This window comes from Lithobates pipiens, unplaced genomic scaffold (assembly GCF_037356315.1).
Source record: "Lithobates pipiens isolate NorthernLeopardFrog02 unplaced genomic scaffold, aLitPip1_a1.2 Scaffold_10, whole genome shotgun sequence".
Taxonomy (NCBI): Eukaryota; Metazoa; Chordata; class Amphibia; order Anura; family Ranidae; genus Lithobates; species Lithobates pipiens.
Window position 1 is genome coordinate 164922854 of NW_027507686.1, and position 19456 is coordinate 164942309.

Here is a 19456-nt window from a genome sequence, read left to right on the forward strand (position 1 = left end):
TGACATTTACTAGAGCCGTGCTGCTGTATTTTCCTCCTGCAGCTGCTGAATGATGGCGGGATGGAGAGTACAAGAAGTTTCAGCTACTGCAGGAGGAAAATACAGGCGTTCAATTGTAGTATGGAATGACAGGGAGGTCGAATGAGCCCCCCTGGAGCATGGAGCGGTGGCGCTCATCTCAATGCAGCACATACACCCCGCTATCAGGGAATTCCTGTAAGACGTTTGACTAATAAGTATGCGCATGCCCACACTAATCCTCTCAGAAGGGAACACGGGAGTGCGCATGGGCGCAGGAATGTGCGCCCACGCATAGCCCGCACAAGGTATCTTGGCGCTAGATGGACTATTTAAGGAAGACTCTGTGTTTTAATGCTGACTGGTCTTCAGCTGCTCCCTGAGTCCTGTGTACTTCCAATGTGTTTCCCTGGTTGCTGAACCGGTTTACTTGGATTCTGTTATCTTGCTCTTCCTCCTTACCCGGCTTGTTCCTGACTTTGGCTCTTTTCCTAATTCTGTACCTCGCTGCCCGCATGTTGAGGACCCTAGCTTTCCTGCAACCATGCTCCTGCCTGCATGCTCCTGCCTGCTGTTCCTGGTTTCCCGGCTCATCCAAGTGCCTGCCCAGCTGTCTGCGATTACAGTCCTGCGACCTGCTGTGAGTTCCTGCTGCAAGCCTGCCGGAAGCTCAACCCTGTCAAATGTCCCAGTTCTGCAGTACAAGCAGAGTGCTTCCTTAAGCGCAGCTGAACTATGGTGCACGGCTACTGCTCCTGATCTGATAGTTCTTCTGTCTTCCTGGGCATCACATCTCCTGCTGCAAGTTCCTGGGCCTACATCTACAGGCACTCATGTTCCTCCTGTGCCTCAGCTCCCTCTGTTTTACTCTCAGCGGGACCTGGGTTGGAAATACAAAAGAGGCCGACCTCGTAATTTCAGTCTCCCTTCAGGTACATAACACCCACCTGCCCCACGCCTAGATTTGGCCCTGCATAATAATATGCTAATTTTATGCAAATGTAATATTTTTTTGGCAATATGTAGTATGTTTTCTATAAGCTGCCTACGGTATTTGACATTCTGATGTCAGTCTCAAAGAGCAGCTTTTATGCCCCACACAAAGGGCACAAGTGGCTAGGGAGCATATTCTTAAGAAAAGGGTAATAAAAAAAGTAATAAAGTCAGGTTGTGTGCCTCTAGCTTCAGAGGCAATCTGTCACTACTGCTGTCACGGTTCTTGGATGTTACATTATTTAGTGTTTGCTTGGTAAACTGAGCTATTGTCAAATAAGTCCCCTATTTGCAGTACATCAAACGTGGTAAAAGTGTGTGCAAAAAACAAACAGGAATGAGTCTGTACTGAGAATGCTTCACTGATAAATGTATTACTTTATATTTTTAAATTTTTTCAAATTAATGTAACTTTAGTAATAAGTTAAAGTTTCATTCCACTAAAAACAAAAAAAATTTCCCTACTGAGTGGGTTGAATAAACCACTTCAGCCCCAAAGGATTTTACCCCCTTCCTGATCCGAGCAGTTTTTGTGATTCGGCACTGTGCCTTTTTAACTGACAATTGCGCGGTCGTGCAAAGTTGTACTCAAACACTCCCACAAATAGAGCTTTCTTTTGGTGGTATTTGATTGCCTCTGCGGTTTTTATTTGTTGTGCTATAAACAAAAAAAAAGCGTCAATTTTGAAAAAAACACAATATCCCCCAAAAATATATATAAAAAACGATTTTTTTCCTCAGTTTAGGCCAATATGTATTCTTCTACATATTTAAGCATATATTGTATGGTTTGCACAAAATTTATAGCGTCTACAAAATAAGGGATAGTTTTATGGCATTTTTATTTTTATTTAATTTATCATTAGTAATGGAGGTGATCTGCGATTTTTATCGGGACTGTGACATTATGGCAGGCACATCGGACATTTTTTACACTATTTTGGGACCATTGTCATTTATACAGCTATGAAAATGCATCGATTACTGTGTAAATGACACTGGCAGTGAAGGGATTAACCACTAGGGGGCAGTGAAGGGGTTAAGTGTGTCCTAGGAAGTGATTCTAACTGTTAGGGGGCTGGGCTTTAATACACAGAACAGTGATCACTGCTCTTGATGACAGAAAGCTGTGATCTCTGTCCTGTCACTAGGCATAATGGGGAAAATGCTTTTGTTTACAAAAGCATCTCCCCGTCCTTCCTCTCCGTGACATGATCACGGGCACCCGGTGGACATTGAGTCCGCGGGACTGGCGGTCACGGAGACTGCGGCGCGCGCACCTGCGCCACCGCTTCTTAAAGGGGATGTACCTGTGCGCGCTTTTGCCTACCAGCGCCATTCTGCTGACGTACATCGGTGTGCGCTGGTCAGCAAGTGGTTAACCCCTAACTTCTTATGTCTTGGATACTAGAACAATGAGATCTCCCTACTATAATTATCCATTCTGATCCTGCCCACATGAGTATTTTTGAGTGTTCCTGACCATCTTTGCACATACCAGTATTGTATGCAGCATTCTACACGCTAGAAAATAAGTAAAAAATACAGCATGGAGAGTGGAAACCCATCATAATCTCCAAAGCAGGTTGTTCCTGCTGGGTCATTCAGTGAACATGGCTTCTGTACAGTAATGGCTTGTGCTGTCTCTTTATTTATATCACATAAAACATGGTGTCAGAAATATGTGAATCCATGCTCTTTCTACACATTTGTTGTGGAGAGCCTGCTAGCCTTGGTGTGAGAGTTCTTAGAACTGATTGAGTATTTTCAGCAAGGAAAAGTGCATCATGGCAGCTAACAGCATTCCACTGCCTGAGGCAATGAGGGTGAAAGAGAGGACCGGAGCGGGACGGACCGCAGGGATGGATAGAGGAGGGCCGGGCATGACCGTGTGTCTAGTGACACACGAAGGGGTGGGATTTAGAAGGGAGAGGCGGGGCCGAAAGAAGGGGAGCGGCCAGTTAAAAGAAGGGGGCGGAGCCGGGAACGGGCAGTGCGGAAGGAGGAAGACACGAGGAGGCAGTTTTTTCACTGCTCCTCGTTTTTCATCCCGAACATGGCCGACGTGGAGGCGCTGCTGGAGAGGCTGCGGGCGGCGGCATCATCGCGGGGACCGGACTGGCTGCACCAGCAGGTGGCGGCGGCGCTGGACGGGTCCGTGGAGCGGGAGGAACGGCCAGGAGGCGCGGACGGCGGCGGAATGGCGGCACGTGGGCGGATTTCCCGGCCGCCGACAAGGTACTCGCCTGGGACTGTGGGGGGGCCTGCTAGACTATTCAGGAGTCCGCGGGGGGAGCACTCCCTCCCGCCTGCTAAGAGGAGCCAGCCACTACATCCGGAGGGGTCTGGGCGGCCTGCAGGCCGCGGACATGCGGGAGGGGGCGGGGCCACGGAGTTTCATGGCGGGCCTTTGCCAGGCCCGAGCGGGACCTTATCACCGGGGGTTTTGGATGCTGCAGCCCTGCAGGGGCCGGGGGGGGCTTCCAGAAGGAGGGTCAGGCGCCCTACGGATGCCGGAAGGGTGGCCGTCAGCAAGGGGACGTCCGCGGGGGTGTCTCCCCCGGCCGCTCTGCACGTAGCGGGGGGGGCGGACGGCAGGACCCCCCGCACGGCTCGTGTACATGGACGCACGGCTGCGGATATCCGAAGCGGGACCGGAGTTACCCCGCCAGCAGCCCTGCGGGAGACGAGGGGGGCGGGCAAACGGGCTCCTCATGGCGCGGCCAGGAAGGGTGCTTTTGCGGCCAGGGGTCCACCATTGACGATCCCCCCGGCAGCCCTGCACGGGTCGCGGGGGGTTGACGGAAGGAGCAGCGTTGGGCCAGCCGCTGGGGGCCGAGCGGGCGGGGGTAGGGCCAGTCCGGAGGGGGGGCAGAGACTGTCAGGTGAACAGGGGCGGGCATCACGGAGCAGGAGCGGTGCCCGGAACGGCCCGCCTGCCAGCAGAGCCGAGAGACGGCCGGTCCCGCTGGACAGCGGGGGGGCAGCCGCCAGTCAACGAGGGGCGTGGAGCAGCCCGCCTTCCAGGGGCCCCTCGCCAGGGGGGTCGCCGTGTGCGGAGGACTTGGCCGGTGCGAGCAGATCGGAGGGGGAGCTGTCGGAGGAGGAGGAGGTGCCCAGTCGACCGATCACGTCCAGGGAGGTCCGAACAGCGGCTGTGGGGAGTCCGCCCAGTCAGCCCGGTAAGTCGACCGACAATGTTGTTTTCACTGCTGCTTTACGGGGTTTGTTGGATTCTGTGTCGGTGGGGGGGGGAATGACGGGGTCTCCCGCGCCGCCGCTGGCGACCTCTGCCCAGCCGCGGGGCGGGAGTGTGCCCGACGAGGTGGCGCGGGGCCAGCTGCAGGACCTGTTGGAGGGTTTGCGGGTTCTGGTGGGCCGTTTTGCTGGTAACCCGGTTCTGGATCCCGTGGTGGGGCGGGGTGTCGACTGCGGGGAACAGGCCGGCGGTGCGACTCCTGGGGTCGCCGACGGGGTGCTCAGTGGGGGGTCGGGGGCGATACCCGTGGGCGGTCAAGTGCCGGAGGTTTCGGATAAGGTGAGTACGGCGGATTCGCCGAGCACGGAGAAGACGGCGAGGTCGGACATTGTGAGGATCGCAGATGCGGCTCGGTGCGAGGTATATGTATGCTTCGAGGGACCATTGGGGGCGCATTTAAAACAGGAGGTGAGGGAAAAAATCTGGAAGGGGGAGTATGTGGAGATTTTCTCCCTTTTGCCCCTGGAGAAGTTCAACCTGGATAGGGTTAAGCCTGATGATACGAAGAAGGAGGATGAAGAGAAGCGTCGGTACCGTTTAATCCCGCGCACGTTTGCCAACTGGCTACAAGCGTTCGCCATTTTGGCAAGTGTCATCGGGGAAAAGAGCCCCGAACACTGTTCGGCCCTATTTTGTTACATGGACGCGGTTGGGGAGGCCCATAGGGTTTATGGTGGCACGGCGTGGCTTCGCTACGACGAGCAGTTCCGTCAACGCAGGGCGGTGCGACCTGCCTTGCGTTGGGACCACAAGGACATTAGCCTCTGGATGAGGCTCATGGCGTCGGCAAGGACCCCTGATCGGCCATTTCAAGGGGGGGCCGGGAGTAGCCACTCTTCGGGACTGTCGGCCGGAAAAAAATGGGGAGTGTGTTGGCAGTTCAACGAGGGCTCCTGCAAGTTTGGTGGTGCCTGCAAGTTCAAACACGAGTGTTCGGGCTGCGGGGGAGGACATGCACTCGCGCGGTGTTTTAAGAAGGGAAAACGTGCCGGAGAGCCTTCGCACAAGAGGGCTGACGCCGGTGATGTGGGAAAGGATGGTTCCTTTCCTAAATAGGTACCCGGATAGGGCGGCAGCGGGGTTGCTCTACGCCGGTTTTCGGCATGGGTTTAAGATCCCGTGTGCGTTATCGGTGGTGCCCCCGCTGGCGAGGAATTTGAAGTCGGCTTTGGAACACCCGGCGGTGGTTTCTGAGAAGCTGGCGAAGGAGGTGGCCTTGGGTCGGATGGCGGGGCCTTTTACGACGAGGCCGTTAGCCGAGTTGGTGGTGTCGCCGTTGGGGGTGGTTCCCAAAAAGGAGCCTCACAAATTTCGGTTGATTCACCACTTGTCATTCCCGAAGGGGGGGTCGGTGAATGACTTCATTGACCCGGAGGCTTGTACAGTGTCGTATACGTCGTTTGATGCGGCGGTCCGCTGGGTGAGGCGATACGGTCGTGGGGCGTTGATGGCGAAGTCCGACGTGGAATCTGCGTTTCGACTGTTGCCGGTTCACCCGGATAGTTTTTATTTGCTGGGTTGTTGTTGGCAGGAACGGTTTTATGTAGATAGATGTTTGCCGATGGGTTGTTCCATTTCCTGCGCGATGTTTGAGGCGTTTAGCTCCTTTTTAGAGTGGGTGGTTCGGGACGTGGCTGGTGTTGACTCCGTCATCCACTACTTGGATGATTTTCTCTGTGTGGGCCCTCCTTCTTCCAATGTGTGTGCGATTCTGCTGTCCACGTTGCAGCACATTGCGGAGAGATTTCGGGTGCCTTTGGCTGCTGACAAGACGGAGGGCCCGCGTACAGAGCTGAGCTTCTTGGGCATAGTGATCGACTCCGTGGCGATGGAGTGCCGATTGCCGGAGGGGAAGCTCAGGGACTTGCAGAGGGAAATTCGGGAGATTCACGGTTGTAAGAAGGTTCGGTTGCGTGCGTTGCAATCATTGTTGGGGAAATTGAATTTTGCGTGTAGGATCATTCCCATGGGGAGGATATTTTGTCGCAGGCTGTCGGCGGCCACGGCCGGGGTGCGGTCGCCTACACACTTTATCAGATTGACTAGGGAGCACAGGGAAGACTTTTTGGTGTGGTATCGATTCCTGACCGAGTACAATGGCAGGTCCGTGTGGATGTCGGGCCCGGTGAGTAACTTCGACGTGGAGTTGGTTACTGACGCCGCGGGATCCACAGGCTACGGAGCGTTCTTTCAAGGTCACTGGAGCGCGGAGCCGTGGCCGCGATCTTGGGTGGAGGCGGGTTTCCTTAGGAATTTGGTGCTGCTGGAACTTTTTCCGGTGGTGCTGGCCTTGGAACTGTGGGGGCAGGCTTGCAGGAACTTGAAATTGCGGCTCAATTGCGATAATATGGGGGTTGTGCAGGTGATCAACAGCATGTCGGCGTCTTCACAACCCGTCATACGGCTGATGCGGCAGTTGGTGTTGCGCTGCTTGCAGTTGAACATTTTGCTTTATGCTGTGCATATCCTGGGGGTTGATAATGCCCTGGCTGATTCTTTGTCTCGGTTCCAGTGGGACAGGTTCAGGACTCTGGCGCCGGACGCGATGGAGGAGGGAGTTCCCTGCCCGGGCTGGATTTGGGAGTTGGCATTGGAATCGCCGCAGGATGGATCCGGCGGTCCTTAAGTGCGGCCACATGGTCGGCTTATACTAAGGTATGGTTGGAATGGCTGGCTTTGGTCCGGGAGGCGGAGGTCGGGGCTGGGGAGCGTGAGATGAGGCTTTTGGTGTTGTATTGGGTGACCAGGAACATGGAGGAGGGGAAGTCGGTTTCCTCCATAAAAAGGAAATTGACAGGGTTGGCGTTTTGGTTCAAGCTGCGGGGGATGGCGCACAATTGGGATCGGTGTGTTCATCGCGCTTTGAAGGGTTGTTGTTTTTGGCGGCTTTTTCGCTGGCGTTCTTTGGGGCTTTCAGGATCGGGGAATTGGTGAGCCCTTCCAAGGCGGTCGGGGGTGGTTTGTTGGCGCAGGATGTAGCAGTGCTCGACGATACCGTATCGGTGCTGTTGAGGAGGTCAAAAACGGACCAACGAGGTGTGGGGGTTCGTCTGTCATTGCATGCGTTGCCGGGCTGTGTGGCATGCCCTGTTCGGGCGGTGGGTAGCTTTGTTCGGGAAAGGCCGGCAGGGGGTGGTCCTTTATTGGTTCATGCGGATGGGTCTTTCTTGTCCAAATACCAGTTTGTGGCGGTACTGCGAAAATGCTTGCAAGGGTTGGGTTTGGATAGTGCAGCGTACGCTTCCCACTCCTTCCGTATCGGGGCGGCCACGGAGGCCGCCAGACGCGGGTTGGATGAAGCGGACGTGCGGAGGCTGGGGAGGTGGGAATCCAGACGATTCCGTGCTTATGTTAGACCGCAGTATGTTTGTGAATAAATTAAAAAAAAAAAAAAAAAAAAAAAAAAAAAAAACAAAGGGGGGTTTTTTGTACAGTGGGTGGTGAGTGATTGCTATGTTCTGTTCTGTTGTTTCAGATGGAGGGCCTCCGCGCCTCGTCTGGATCCTGGGGCATTCCTATGTGTGCTGGGGGGCCAGGAGAGGGGATGCCAGACCAGGTGGGAGACAGTTGGGGATCTCTGGGCGGGAGGCGACCATCCGGTGGCTGGGTAGGCCGGGTATGATGTGGGGCGGGGTGGTCCCAGAAGTGGAAAGATATGTTGGTTTGGATGGGCCGCCGGATGTGTTGGTCGTGCATGCAGGAGGTAACGACCTGGGTGTTCGTACGGTCAGGGACCTGATCGCGGATATCAAGGCGGACCTGGTATACCTGCGCACAGCTTTCCCGGACACGTTGCTGCTGTGGTCAGACATGGTGGCGCGGACAACTTGGCGCATGGCCCGGTCTGTGTACAGACTCAACAAGGCTTGGATTAGAATCAATAAGGTGGTCGGGAGGTTTTTGGCAAAAGAAGGGGGGATGGTGATTCGCCATAGGGACTTAGAGGTCAATGTTGGCCTTTATTTAAGGAAGGATGGGGTCCATCTTACGGATGTGGGCATTGATCTTTGGTCGTTGGGGCTTCAGGAGGGCATTCAGGCGGCCCTGCGGGTGTGGAGGTGCCATCAAGGATGAGGTTTCACCCTTTCAGGCTGTGGCGGTAGTTATTTATTGGTCAGTGACGGTAGCAGTTATAGAGGTGGAAAAAGTGGGTGGGGGGCTCGTCGGTAGATGGCCCCTCCGGTGTGTACATCAAACGTTTTGATGAATACTGGTGTTGTTGCACTGCGGGAACGGTGGTTGTCTCCGAGCGGGACAGCTGGAGGCCTATGAGGTTATGGAGAAAGTCCCGCAGTGCCCCCCCTGGGTGTATATATAGATATATACGAATATATATTTATAGGTATATGGGAAGAAGGAGTTTAGCTCCATCACTGACCAATCAATCTGGTAAAACATGTTGTTTCTTGGTTATATGTGTTTATAGGTTATTTAAGGGTATTTATTATTAAAGTAATTTGGAGTTTTATTTTGGTTGTTTTTAATAAAGGCTGTTGTGGCCAGTTTACTCCACGAGAACTGTGTGGTCTATTATTAAGGGAAAAGGGGTAGGAGTAAAGGGGCTATTTCAGCTGAGTGTATATCTGGGCTACACGGGTCATGGAGATGTCAGCAGTAACTTGGACAATTTTAGGGCTGAGTTTGAGGACTACTCCCTAGCCACAGGGTTAAATGAGAAGCCTGCAGCAGTGTAAGCAGCCACACTGAGGAGGGTGATGAGCAATGAATGCCTTCATGTTTACAACCATAATCTGAACCTCACAAAGGAGCAAAAGAGTGACACCAAATCAATTCTGGATGTATTAGAAACTTTCTTCAGGCCCTCTAAAAATGTCAAATATGAAAGATATATATTTGGCTGCTGTAAGCAAGAAGCTTGTTTATCCATAGTTGCCAACAGTCCAGATTTTCCCGGGACAATCCCGATTTTGGGACCCTCGTCCCGCTCAGAGGCTGTCCCGATTCGGGATTTTGCCTTTTGTCCACGGAAATCGGGAATGTTTTGGCTCTGCAGCAGTTGACCTGGTTCCTGGCTCCAACAAAATGGCTGCTGGCGCCGCCACGAGAGCTCTTTCCCCTTGTGTTGAGTGGAGAGGGGAGGGGGCTCAATTCATGCAGCCAATGAATCAGCTTCTCTCTTCACAATTCTCCAGCCGGGGTTAGCTGCAGGGATCGGCTCCTCCCCTCTCCACTGAACATCAGGAACGAGAGGAGACATTCAGTGATCCCAGCGGCTCCATCTCCAACGTCGCCACCAACTCAGACACCAAGCAGCCCCTAGAGCTGTCAGTGCCAATGACAGCAGGGGACCTGAGGCACAAGGATCGGCACCAGACTGGGACCCCCACTGGATGACAGCAGCAGCTCAGGGACTGGCAACCTCGCAGGGGGGAGCTCTGCAACCCGACAAGAGCAGGCAAAGTCTGAACGGTCTGCTTCTACTACTGCAGAACGGAGGAGGCAGTGCCAACGTCACTGGGGACAGCAAGAAGCAGCAGCACAAGCCCAGCAATAGCCAGCAGGTGCACCAGCAACAGCAACATCCTCTGCAGAAGGGATGGGACAAACTATGACTAGAGGAGAAGGAGGCCAAGAAAATGAGCAAGAACATAGATCAGGTACTGGAGGAGCAGAAGAGGGAGTACAAGCAGACCCATAGACTGCTCAGTGTTCCTGCTAAGTAAGTGCCTCTCCTTCCATTTCTATACTTACACTGCCTGCCTGCTTTATGTTGTCCTTTTATGGTTGGTCTGCATCCTGGGCATGCCTCCGGTGCCAACTGCAAGAGGATCCCCCCACCCATAGTGGGCAGCCGGGGCAAGGAGTGCATGAAGAAGCAGGTACCACCCTCACCAATGTCTACATGTATTATATATATATATATATATATATATATATATATATATATATATATATATTCTGGGCTTCTCTCCTGCCAAGGACACTAGCTGTATGTGCACAGAGGACCCTACACATATCTATGTATACTTCCATTCAGTCCTGTCCAGCTTTTGGCAGATTTTGGGCCGGCGCTCATCTTGGATCATTTATCATTTTTCAGACATGGGGGTTGGCATGCAGAATGTGATCGCCCATGTATATTGCCACTTCACACAGACAGGGGGTCATCACCTACCAACATGGCTTTGGAGTGTGCCAGGAAACTGTAAGAGCTGGAGGATGCCCACCCCAAGACAACATGCCAACTCCATGCAGCTTCTTTGCCCAGATTCAAACCAAGTGAGGGAAGTGCCAACCACTAACCTACTGTTCTCCCTATATGACTGTATATACTGACAGTATTATCTGAAAGTTGGGTTTCAAATGTTTTGACAGGGGCGGTGCTTGCTATAGGTGCCATTTTCACTAGATACGCCTCTGGAGACAGTACACATGCAGCTGCAGCCAACCCTCCCTTTCACCCGTGGGGACACTCCGCTGGGGACACTGATGTAAGAGGTACTCCACTGGGGACACTGATATAAGAGGCAATCCGCTGGGGTCACTGATGTAAGAAATGTATACATTTTTTTTACTATGTGGGCAACTATGTGAAGCAATAGATGTCACACGGCTAAGAGAAAAAGCTGCAAGCTGTGAGTATGGCTCTCTGAGAGATGAACTTATTTGTGATAAATTAGTTTTGGGTATCACCAGTGAAAGCACACGCCGCCACCTATTGAGAAAACATGATTTAGATCTACAAACAGCAATTGAGATATGTCGCACTGCAGAACTTACTGATAAACATGTGAAAGCTATGGAGCAGAATAAACTGATTGACAATATCAATGCAGCCGCTAAACAGCAGCAAAGCTTCAAAAACCACCAGCATAAGTTTCAGCACAAGGGTCACCTACACAACTCACCTGGGAGGAAGCCTGCATCATGCAAGAATTGTGACAATGTGCATGTACGAGAGAAAGAAAAGTGTCCTACATATGGGAAAATCTGTACTGCATGTGGACACTGATTTAAGAGGCACTCCGCTGGGGACACTGATTTAAGAGGCACTCCGCTGGGGACACTGATTTAAGAGGCACTGCACTGGGGACATTGATTTAAGAGGCACTCCTCTGGGGACACTGATTTAAGAGGCACTCCACTGGGACACTGATGTAAGAGGCACTCCGCTGGGGACACCTGATGTAAGAGGCACTCCGCTGGGGACACCTGATGTAAGAGGCACTCCGCTGGGAATGCCTGATGTAAGGAGAGCCTCCGCTGGGGCACCTGATGTAAGGAGGGACTCCACTGGGGACACCTGATGGCATCTGGTGACAGAGGATACACTCAGGGCTCCCGCTGATTCTACATTATGATGACTTGAACTATTTAATTTTATATTACAATGTAATAATAATAATAATAATAATGAGCTTCAATCATCCACACACCATAACAACTATGATGCCAGGATAATTGAAGTGCTAACACCAGGTGTTTGGAGTATCTTTATCTGCTGATTGTTAAACTTTCTGGAATACAATTATTTCTATTGTTGTGTAGGATCTGGGCCTGCTGTTCCTCCATCCCTTTTTCTTTCCTTCCTTCTCTCTACTTCCTTGCCTCTCTTTTTCTTTCTTTCTCCCATCCCTCATTCATCTCAGACTCGGATCACACTCCCTTTGGGACACACCTATTTAAGCCACGCCCACTATTCTAGTGAAACCACGCCGCATTTTTCTTCCCCCTCTACACCACACCTTAAAATACATGCCCCGCCCCCTAATTATAATAAGACTCCGTTCACAGACAAAAAAGTGTCCCTATACATTTTTTTACAATGTTGGCAACTATGTGAATTAATAGACAGGTTTTTCACACATCTAAGGCCGCGTACACACGGGCGGACTGTTCGCCCAACTTTGTCCGCTGAACAGTGTTTGGGCGGACAGTCCGCTCGTGTGTGGGCTTTCAGCGGACAGTTTGACGAACAAGGTTTTTCGGAAATTCCGTAAAACTGTCCGCTGAAACCTTGTTTGAGCGAACAGTCCGCCCGTGTGTAGGCTTGTTCGTCAAACTAAGTTCCGCGCATGCAGTGTATAGGACGTCGTATTTTTCGTCCCGTCGTACGTGCCGTTCACGTCATCGCGCACGGTTTCAGCAAACTGTTCGTTCGTCGTGTGTGGGCATGTCCGTCCATGCTAATTTTGAGCGGACTGTTTGCCGAAACTGTTTGACGGACAAAGTTGGGCGAACAGTCCGCGCGTGTGTACGCGGCCTAAGAGAAAAAGCTGCAAGCTGCGAGAATGGCTCTCTGAGAGATGAACTTATTTATGATATATTAGTTTTGGGTATCACCAGTGAAAGCACACGCTGCCACCTATTGAGGAAACATGATTTAGATCTACAAACAGCATTTGAGATATGTCGTAGTGCAGATCTTACTGACAAACATATGAAAGCTATGGAGCAGAATAAACTCATTGACAATATCAATGCAGCCGCTAAACAGCAGCAAAGCTTCAAAAACCACCAGCATAAGTTTCGGCACAAGGGTCACCTACACAACTCACCTGGGAGGAAGCCTGCATCATGCAAGTATTGTGGCAATGTGCATGTACGAGAGAAAGAAAAGTGTCCTACATATAGGAATATCTGTACTGCATGTGGTAAACCAAATAAATCACTTTGCAAGAGTGTCTCCCCAGTAAAATGGAAGCAAGGAAGATGCACACAATTGAGCAAATGTCAGATCCAGAGGACGCACATCTATTTAGCACTGACATGGTTTACTTCTCAGAATGCATTGGTGCTGTAAATACAAAGAGCAAAAAATGGTTTGTAAGCCTCAGACTAAACAATATAATCCAACCCTGCCAGCTGGACTGAAACTGGCCAGAGCATCCCTTCAGCCCAAACTAAAGTTGTATTCAGGGGAACTAATGGAATCATTGGAGTTATTCCAAACAGAATGCAGCATACTTGATTGTATACACAAACTGAACTTTGAAATTGTTGATAAGAAACTGCTATTACCAGGTTCAACATGTAAGTGCCTTGGACTGATGCAGTTCACCATTCCTGTTAAGCTAAATAATGTTGATAATCAGCCTGCAAAATCTGACTAGGCCACTGACAAAACATCAAATTCTTTACGCTTACAGTGATGTGTTTGAGGGCCCGATAGTTTTTGCTCCAGGCGAGGTTTGTTTTGAACTTGATCCTACCATTCAACCTGTACAATCTGACCCATGCAAAGTGCCTATCGCCATTAAGCAACAGGTTAAAGCTCATCTAGATAAATATGAAGCTGAAGGACATCTAACTTCAGTATTAGAGCCTACAGATTGGATAAGTAACATGGTTGTTATCAGAAAGCCTGAGAGGATCACAATATGCATTGATCCTAAGTTTCTGAATATGGCCCTCAAACGGTCACATTACTTAATGTCAACACTTGATGATATTTTGCACAAACTACCTAAAGCACATGTCTTCACACTTGATACTAGAGATGCCTTTTTACAGTGCAAACTGGATGAAAAGAGTATCTACAAGACCACATTCTGGACTCCTTGGGGCAGAAAGAGATGGTTCAAACTACCATTTGGAGTCTCTGTAGCACCTGAGGTATACCAGCGAAAGCAGCATGAACTATTAGGTGGTCTTCATGGAATTGAGCCAATAGCTGATGACATTCTTATAGTTGGCTGTGGTAATACAGATGAGGAGGCTGAGCATGACCATGATGAAAAGCTAATATCGCTACTGGATTGTTGTAGCTGAGGTTTAGTGTAAAGAAATTGCAATTCAAGGTGGAAGGAGTCCGTTTCCATGGACATATCCTGTATTTACAAAGCTTAAAAGCTGACCTGGATAAGATTAAAGCTATTGTGGACATGCCAAAGCCTTGGAAACTCACATCAAACACAGGTGTTGTACAGACCCAGGAACTCAAGTACAAGGACCTTCCAACAGAGTCAATGACAAATAATAAATTGTCAGGTGGTTTAACACTCTGACATCTACTAAACACAGAGTGATCTGTTTTGGGAGCACTGGACCTTTAACCAGTTGCCGCCTGCCCACAGTCAAATGACATTTGCATGGTGTGGCTTTCGTTCTGGGATGATGTAATATAATCTCGCCTTGACTACTGCAACTCCCTCCTCATTGGCTCATCTTTAAATAGACTATCCCCCCTTCAGTCCATCATGAATGCTGCTGCCAGACTCATTCACTTTACAAACCGCACAGTGTCTGCTACCCCTCTCTGCCAATCCCTCCGTTGTCTGCCACTTGCCCAACAAATTAAATTCAAAATACTAACACTTACTTACAAAGCCATCCACAACTCTGCCCCCAGCTACATCACTAGCCTAGTCTCAAAACACCAACCTAATCGCCCACTTCGTTCCTCCCATGACCTCCTGCTCTCTAGCTACCTCATAACCTCCTCCCAAATCCGCCTCCAGGACTTCTCCCGAGCCTCGCCCATCCTCTGGAACTCACTACCCCAATCTGTCAGAATGTCTCCAAATTTATCCACTTTTAGGCGATCCCGGAAAACTTTCCTCTTCAGAGAAACCTATCCTGCCTCCATCTAACAACTGCACTATTTTCTCCATTAGCTCATCCCCCACAGCTATTACCCTTTTGTACAACTTGACCCTCCCTCCTAGATTGTAAGCTCTAATGAGCAGGGCCCTCTGATTCCCCCTGTCTTGAATTGTATTGTATTGTAATGTCTACCCTAATGTTGTAAAGCGCTGCGTAAACTGTCAGCGCTATATAAATCCTGTATAATAATAATAATATGACGGCGTCCCAGAGTGGTCGCCCCCACGTGCCTGCGGGGGCGCGCAGATCTGCGATCGTGGGCACGCAGTGTAGCTAGGATCAGCTGTGTCCAATCACAGCCGGTCACATATAAACAGGGATATGCCGGTAATCAGTGCTCCTCACCTCACACTGACAGAGTGTGTGGCGAGGAAAGCCGATCAGCGGCATCTCCTCACAGGGGGCAACAAAACATAGTGCCAACAGTGTCACCAATCAGTGCCCACCATTGCCCACCAGTGTCAGCAATCAGTGCCCACCACTGTCCACAAGTGCCCATTAGTGATGCCAGTCAGTGCTGGCTATCAGTGCTGCCTATGAGTACTACCCATCAATGCCCATTACTAGCCTCCATCAATGCCCATCAGTGCCACCCATCAATGCCCATCAGTACCGCCTATCCATGCTGCCTATCAGTGCCCATCAGTGCCGCCTCATCAGCACACATCAGTGAAGGAGAAAAATTACTTAGTAAAAAAATTTACTGACAGAAACTAAGTAAAATAATTTTTTTTTCAAAATATTTGGTCTTTATTTTTTTGTAAAAAATAAAAAAGCCAGCAGTGATTAAATATCACCAAAAGAAAGCTCTATTTGTGTGAAGAAAATTATAAAAATGTCATTTGGATACAGTGTAGCATGACCACGCAATTGTCATTCAAAGTGCGACGGCGATGAAAGCTGAAAAATGGCCTGGGCAGGATGGGGTTGTAAGTGCACTGTAGGCAAGTGGTTAAATATGGCAAATGATATTGAGCTCTGAATTTTCCAGAAGAATCTAAAATTCAGATGTCAGGCAAACAACACCTTATGGGATTGTTATACTAAAGGTGACACTGTTAAATTAAGGTGAATTTTCACATTGCTATTAATCAAAACTGTGTTCCCTTTGAAAAACAAACCATGCTTGAGAGATATAAAAATATAATTTGTGCTAGTACATGTCTGCACATTCAAAAAGAACAACGTTTTACCTTAATTACTAATGTAAACTTTGCAAAAAGAATATTCACTTTACTAAGGAGACAACCTCTATGCCTTTTCTAAATCAACTGATTTTTCTCAGGCAGACATGCTTTTAAATGATTCACAATATATAAATAAATGATTAATGTTCTTTTAATATTTAAAAAATATAGTTTAAAAAATATACACCAAATAATGTATAAATAACATAGCTAAACATTAGTTTAAAAGGATAACATTCTTGCAATATATTTTGATCCATTTATATTTTCTGAGAATTTCCAAGATTCTGAATCAGATTATGACTGTTGTACGAATTCTTATGGAAGCAAAAATTTGTTTCAAGTGTATGTCTTGGAAAGTGTTTGAGTAATAGAGAATGAAAATATATCACGCACCTTGTAAAAGAAAAAGATTTCATCCAGGTTATTTCTTCATGTGAGTTAAAGGCTCCATATACACCAATGAATATATTTTTCCCAAACAGAAATTAAGTCAGCTACTTTTCACAACCCAAGACCAAATAACAAGAAAAATCTGATTTAGAATGTTATCTTTATTTGTTCTCCCACTCCCTTTCTTAAACTATTTATATTTTAGCTTAGCTCTAATCTTGCGCTCCATTTATATATATAGACCACCCCAGGTGTGGCAGAGGATTGGCAACAGTGGGTTAAAGGATAACTTCACCTTTAAAGGGCAGAAGATTACCCGCTTTCAAGGAGGATGGGGGGGGCAGGGGGAGGTTGGGAGCAGGTGCTCTTTAATAACATGTTACATGTTATACCCTGATTACGGGATTACAGCCTGACTGAAAGATGAAAGAAAGGATAGGAGGAGAAAGGTAGCAGCAGAGGAAGGGTTGTAATTCAGGGTGAGGGATTATTGTGGGATCGCTTTTCAGGGTGGGGAGGGGAGTTAAAGTGGCACTTACCACCAGTGATGTAAGTAACTCAGTTAAAATAAACTGAGTTACTTAACGCAGTTACTTTAGAGGGTAACGAGTAATCTAATGGATTACTCTTCCCCTCATGGTAACTCCGTTCCCATTACTTGGGCGGCGTTACCACAATTACATCTACCGCCCAGGAGGCCCGCCGTGGCCACACTGCCTGGCCGTTCATTTCACCGCGGGGAAGGGGGCTTTCGCCTGCTGAGCTGAGAAGAGGCTGAGACTCAGAGAGACTGTCTGGACCGCCCCATCCCACCCCGCCTATCCAGAGAGAGAGAATGTAGGGAGGCGGGGCATACACTGAAAAATGAAGTGAGCTGACACCAATCGAGTGAAGGGGAGGGTCTCTCTCTCTCTCCCCATGAGGAAAAGCATCCCTGGAGGCATTCAAGTAAGTGACTGTCTGACGATTCGAATTGCAGTGCAATCGATCCATCCCAAGTCCTCCACCACCTCTGCTTCTTGCTGATCCCATCCCTACCCACCTACCATCACGTCTACAGCAGAGGTGATGGGGGGGATACGGTAGGGATGAGATCAGTGGTGGTGGGGGATGAGATCAGTAAGAGGCAGAGGTGGTGGTGGGAGAGGATGGCACCGCTACCGCTGCCACCCCCCCCCAGTACCACCGCTGCCTTCCCCCCCCCAAGTACTGTACACCACCACTACTGCCACCCCCCCAAGTACACCACCACCACCCCCCCAAGTACCACCGCTGCCACCCCCTCAAGTACCACCGCTGCCACCCCTGTCACAGTTACTTTGCTGAGAAATTAATTACTTGTACAATGTAGTAACCGAGTTACTAACACAATTACTTTTTGGGAGAAGTAATTTGTAACTTAACTAATTACTTTTTTAAAGTAAGATGACCAACACTGCTTACCACCAATGATTGTGGAATAGTTTTTCAAATTGTAGCAAAGCATGAGATCTCCTTGCGGCGCCTGCTTTCCAAAAAGAGGTCATTTTGGGAGTGTGTATACTGTCCTCGCACTGGCAGGCTCTTGAACTACATAGTAGTTGGCAGATCTATAGGAGATTGCACAGACTGTATTATGTATGGTCTGCTGAACAAGGGGATTGGACAGAGTATAGTCAGTTTTAGGACAATACCAAGAAATAAACTGTTTTAATTTAGAAATGTGGAGATATAGCCAGGATACACACAACCAGCAGGAAGGGTGTGCAGGGATAGATGGATAGGTGGGTGGATGGATGGATGGATGGATTTATGAATGGATGGATAGGTGGATGGATGGATGGATGGATGACCAAATGAGTCGCTACCTCATGGACAACAACCTTCTCGACCCCCTACAGTCTGGCTACCGTCCACAATTTTCTACTGAAACTGCCCTACTAAAACTCACCAATGAGCTACTAACTGCTAAAATCAACGACCACTACCCCATACTCATACTTTTAGACCTCTCTGCTGCCTTTGACATAGTTGACCACCTGCTCCTCCTCAGCAAATTACGGTCCCTTGGCCTCCGCAATTCTGCTTTATCCTTGTTTTCCTCCTACTTATCTCAGCGCACTTTCAGTGTCACTTACAACTCCATCTCCTCCGCTCCCCTTCCTCTTTTTGTTGGGGTACCCCAGGGTTCTGTCCTTGGGCTCCTCCTATTCTCGCTCTATACCTCTTCCCTGGGCCAGTTGATAACCTCCCATGGTTTCCAATACCACCTCTATGCCGATGACACCCAGATCTATCTCTCCACTCCTCAACTCACCCCCTCAATCTCCTCACAGATCTCCAACTTACTGAGTGACATATCAGTATGGATGTCACACCACTTCCTCAAACTCAATCTTTCTAAAACTGAGCTTGTTATATTTCCTCCTTCACAATCCCCCCCCACCGTGACTTCACCATTAATATCAACAACACAACCATTGGTCCCTCCACACCTGCCAGGGTCCTGGGTGTAATCCTCGAATCTCTGACCTCTCCTTCAGCCACCATATCCATCCACTAGCTAAATCCTGCCGCCTTCACCTCCGCAACATCTCCAGAATTCGACCTTTCCAGGCTAATGACACCACAAAGCAACTTGTTCACTCCTTGATTATTTCCCGCCTTGACTACTGCAACTCTCTCCTTAATGGCCTACCCTTAAGCAGGCTATCCCCCCTTCAGTCTATTATGAATGCTGCTGCTAGACTAATACACCTCGCTAATCGTTCCGTGACTGCTGCCTTCTCTGACAATCCCTTCACTGGCTTCCCCTACCCCACGGTGTAAAATTCAAAATGTTAACTATGACATACAAAGCCATTCACAACATTGCCCCATCTACATCACCAACCTCATCTGCAGATATCGCCCCAAATCATCCCCTCCGCTCCTCTCAGGACCTCCTGCTTTCTAGCTCCCTTTGTAACTTCATCTCATGCTCGCCTTCAAGACTTCTCCAGAGCCTCTCCCATCCTCTGGAACTCCCTTCCCCAGTCTGTCCGATCAACCCCTACCCTGT

At 49.4% G+C, this 19456-nt stretch overlaps 1 protein-coding gene across 1 annotated transcript in view; it reads right to left on the bottom strand.

The window, feature by feature from the left end:
* LOC143935325 (3-galactosyl-N-acetylglucosaminide 4-alpha-L-fucosyltransferase FUT3-like) overlaps window positions 1-16545 on the bottom strand; it is an 86514-nt gene extending 69969 nt beyond the window's left edge. The window contains exon 1 of the mRNA XM_077459125.1: window positions 16420-16545. Within this exon, the coding sequence (XP_077315251.1) occupies window positions 16420-16442 (23 nt within the window). The 5' untranslated portion in view covers window positions 16443-16545. The remainder of the gene's footprint in view (window positions 1-16419) is intronic.
* Window positions 16546-19456: the final 2911 nt, after the last annotated feature.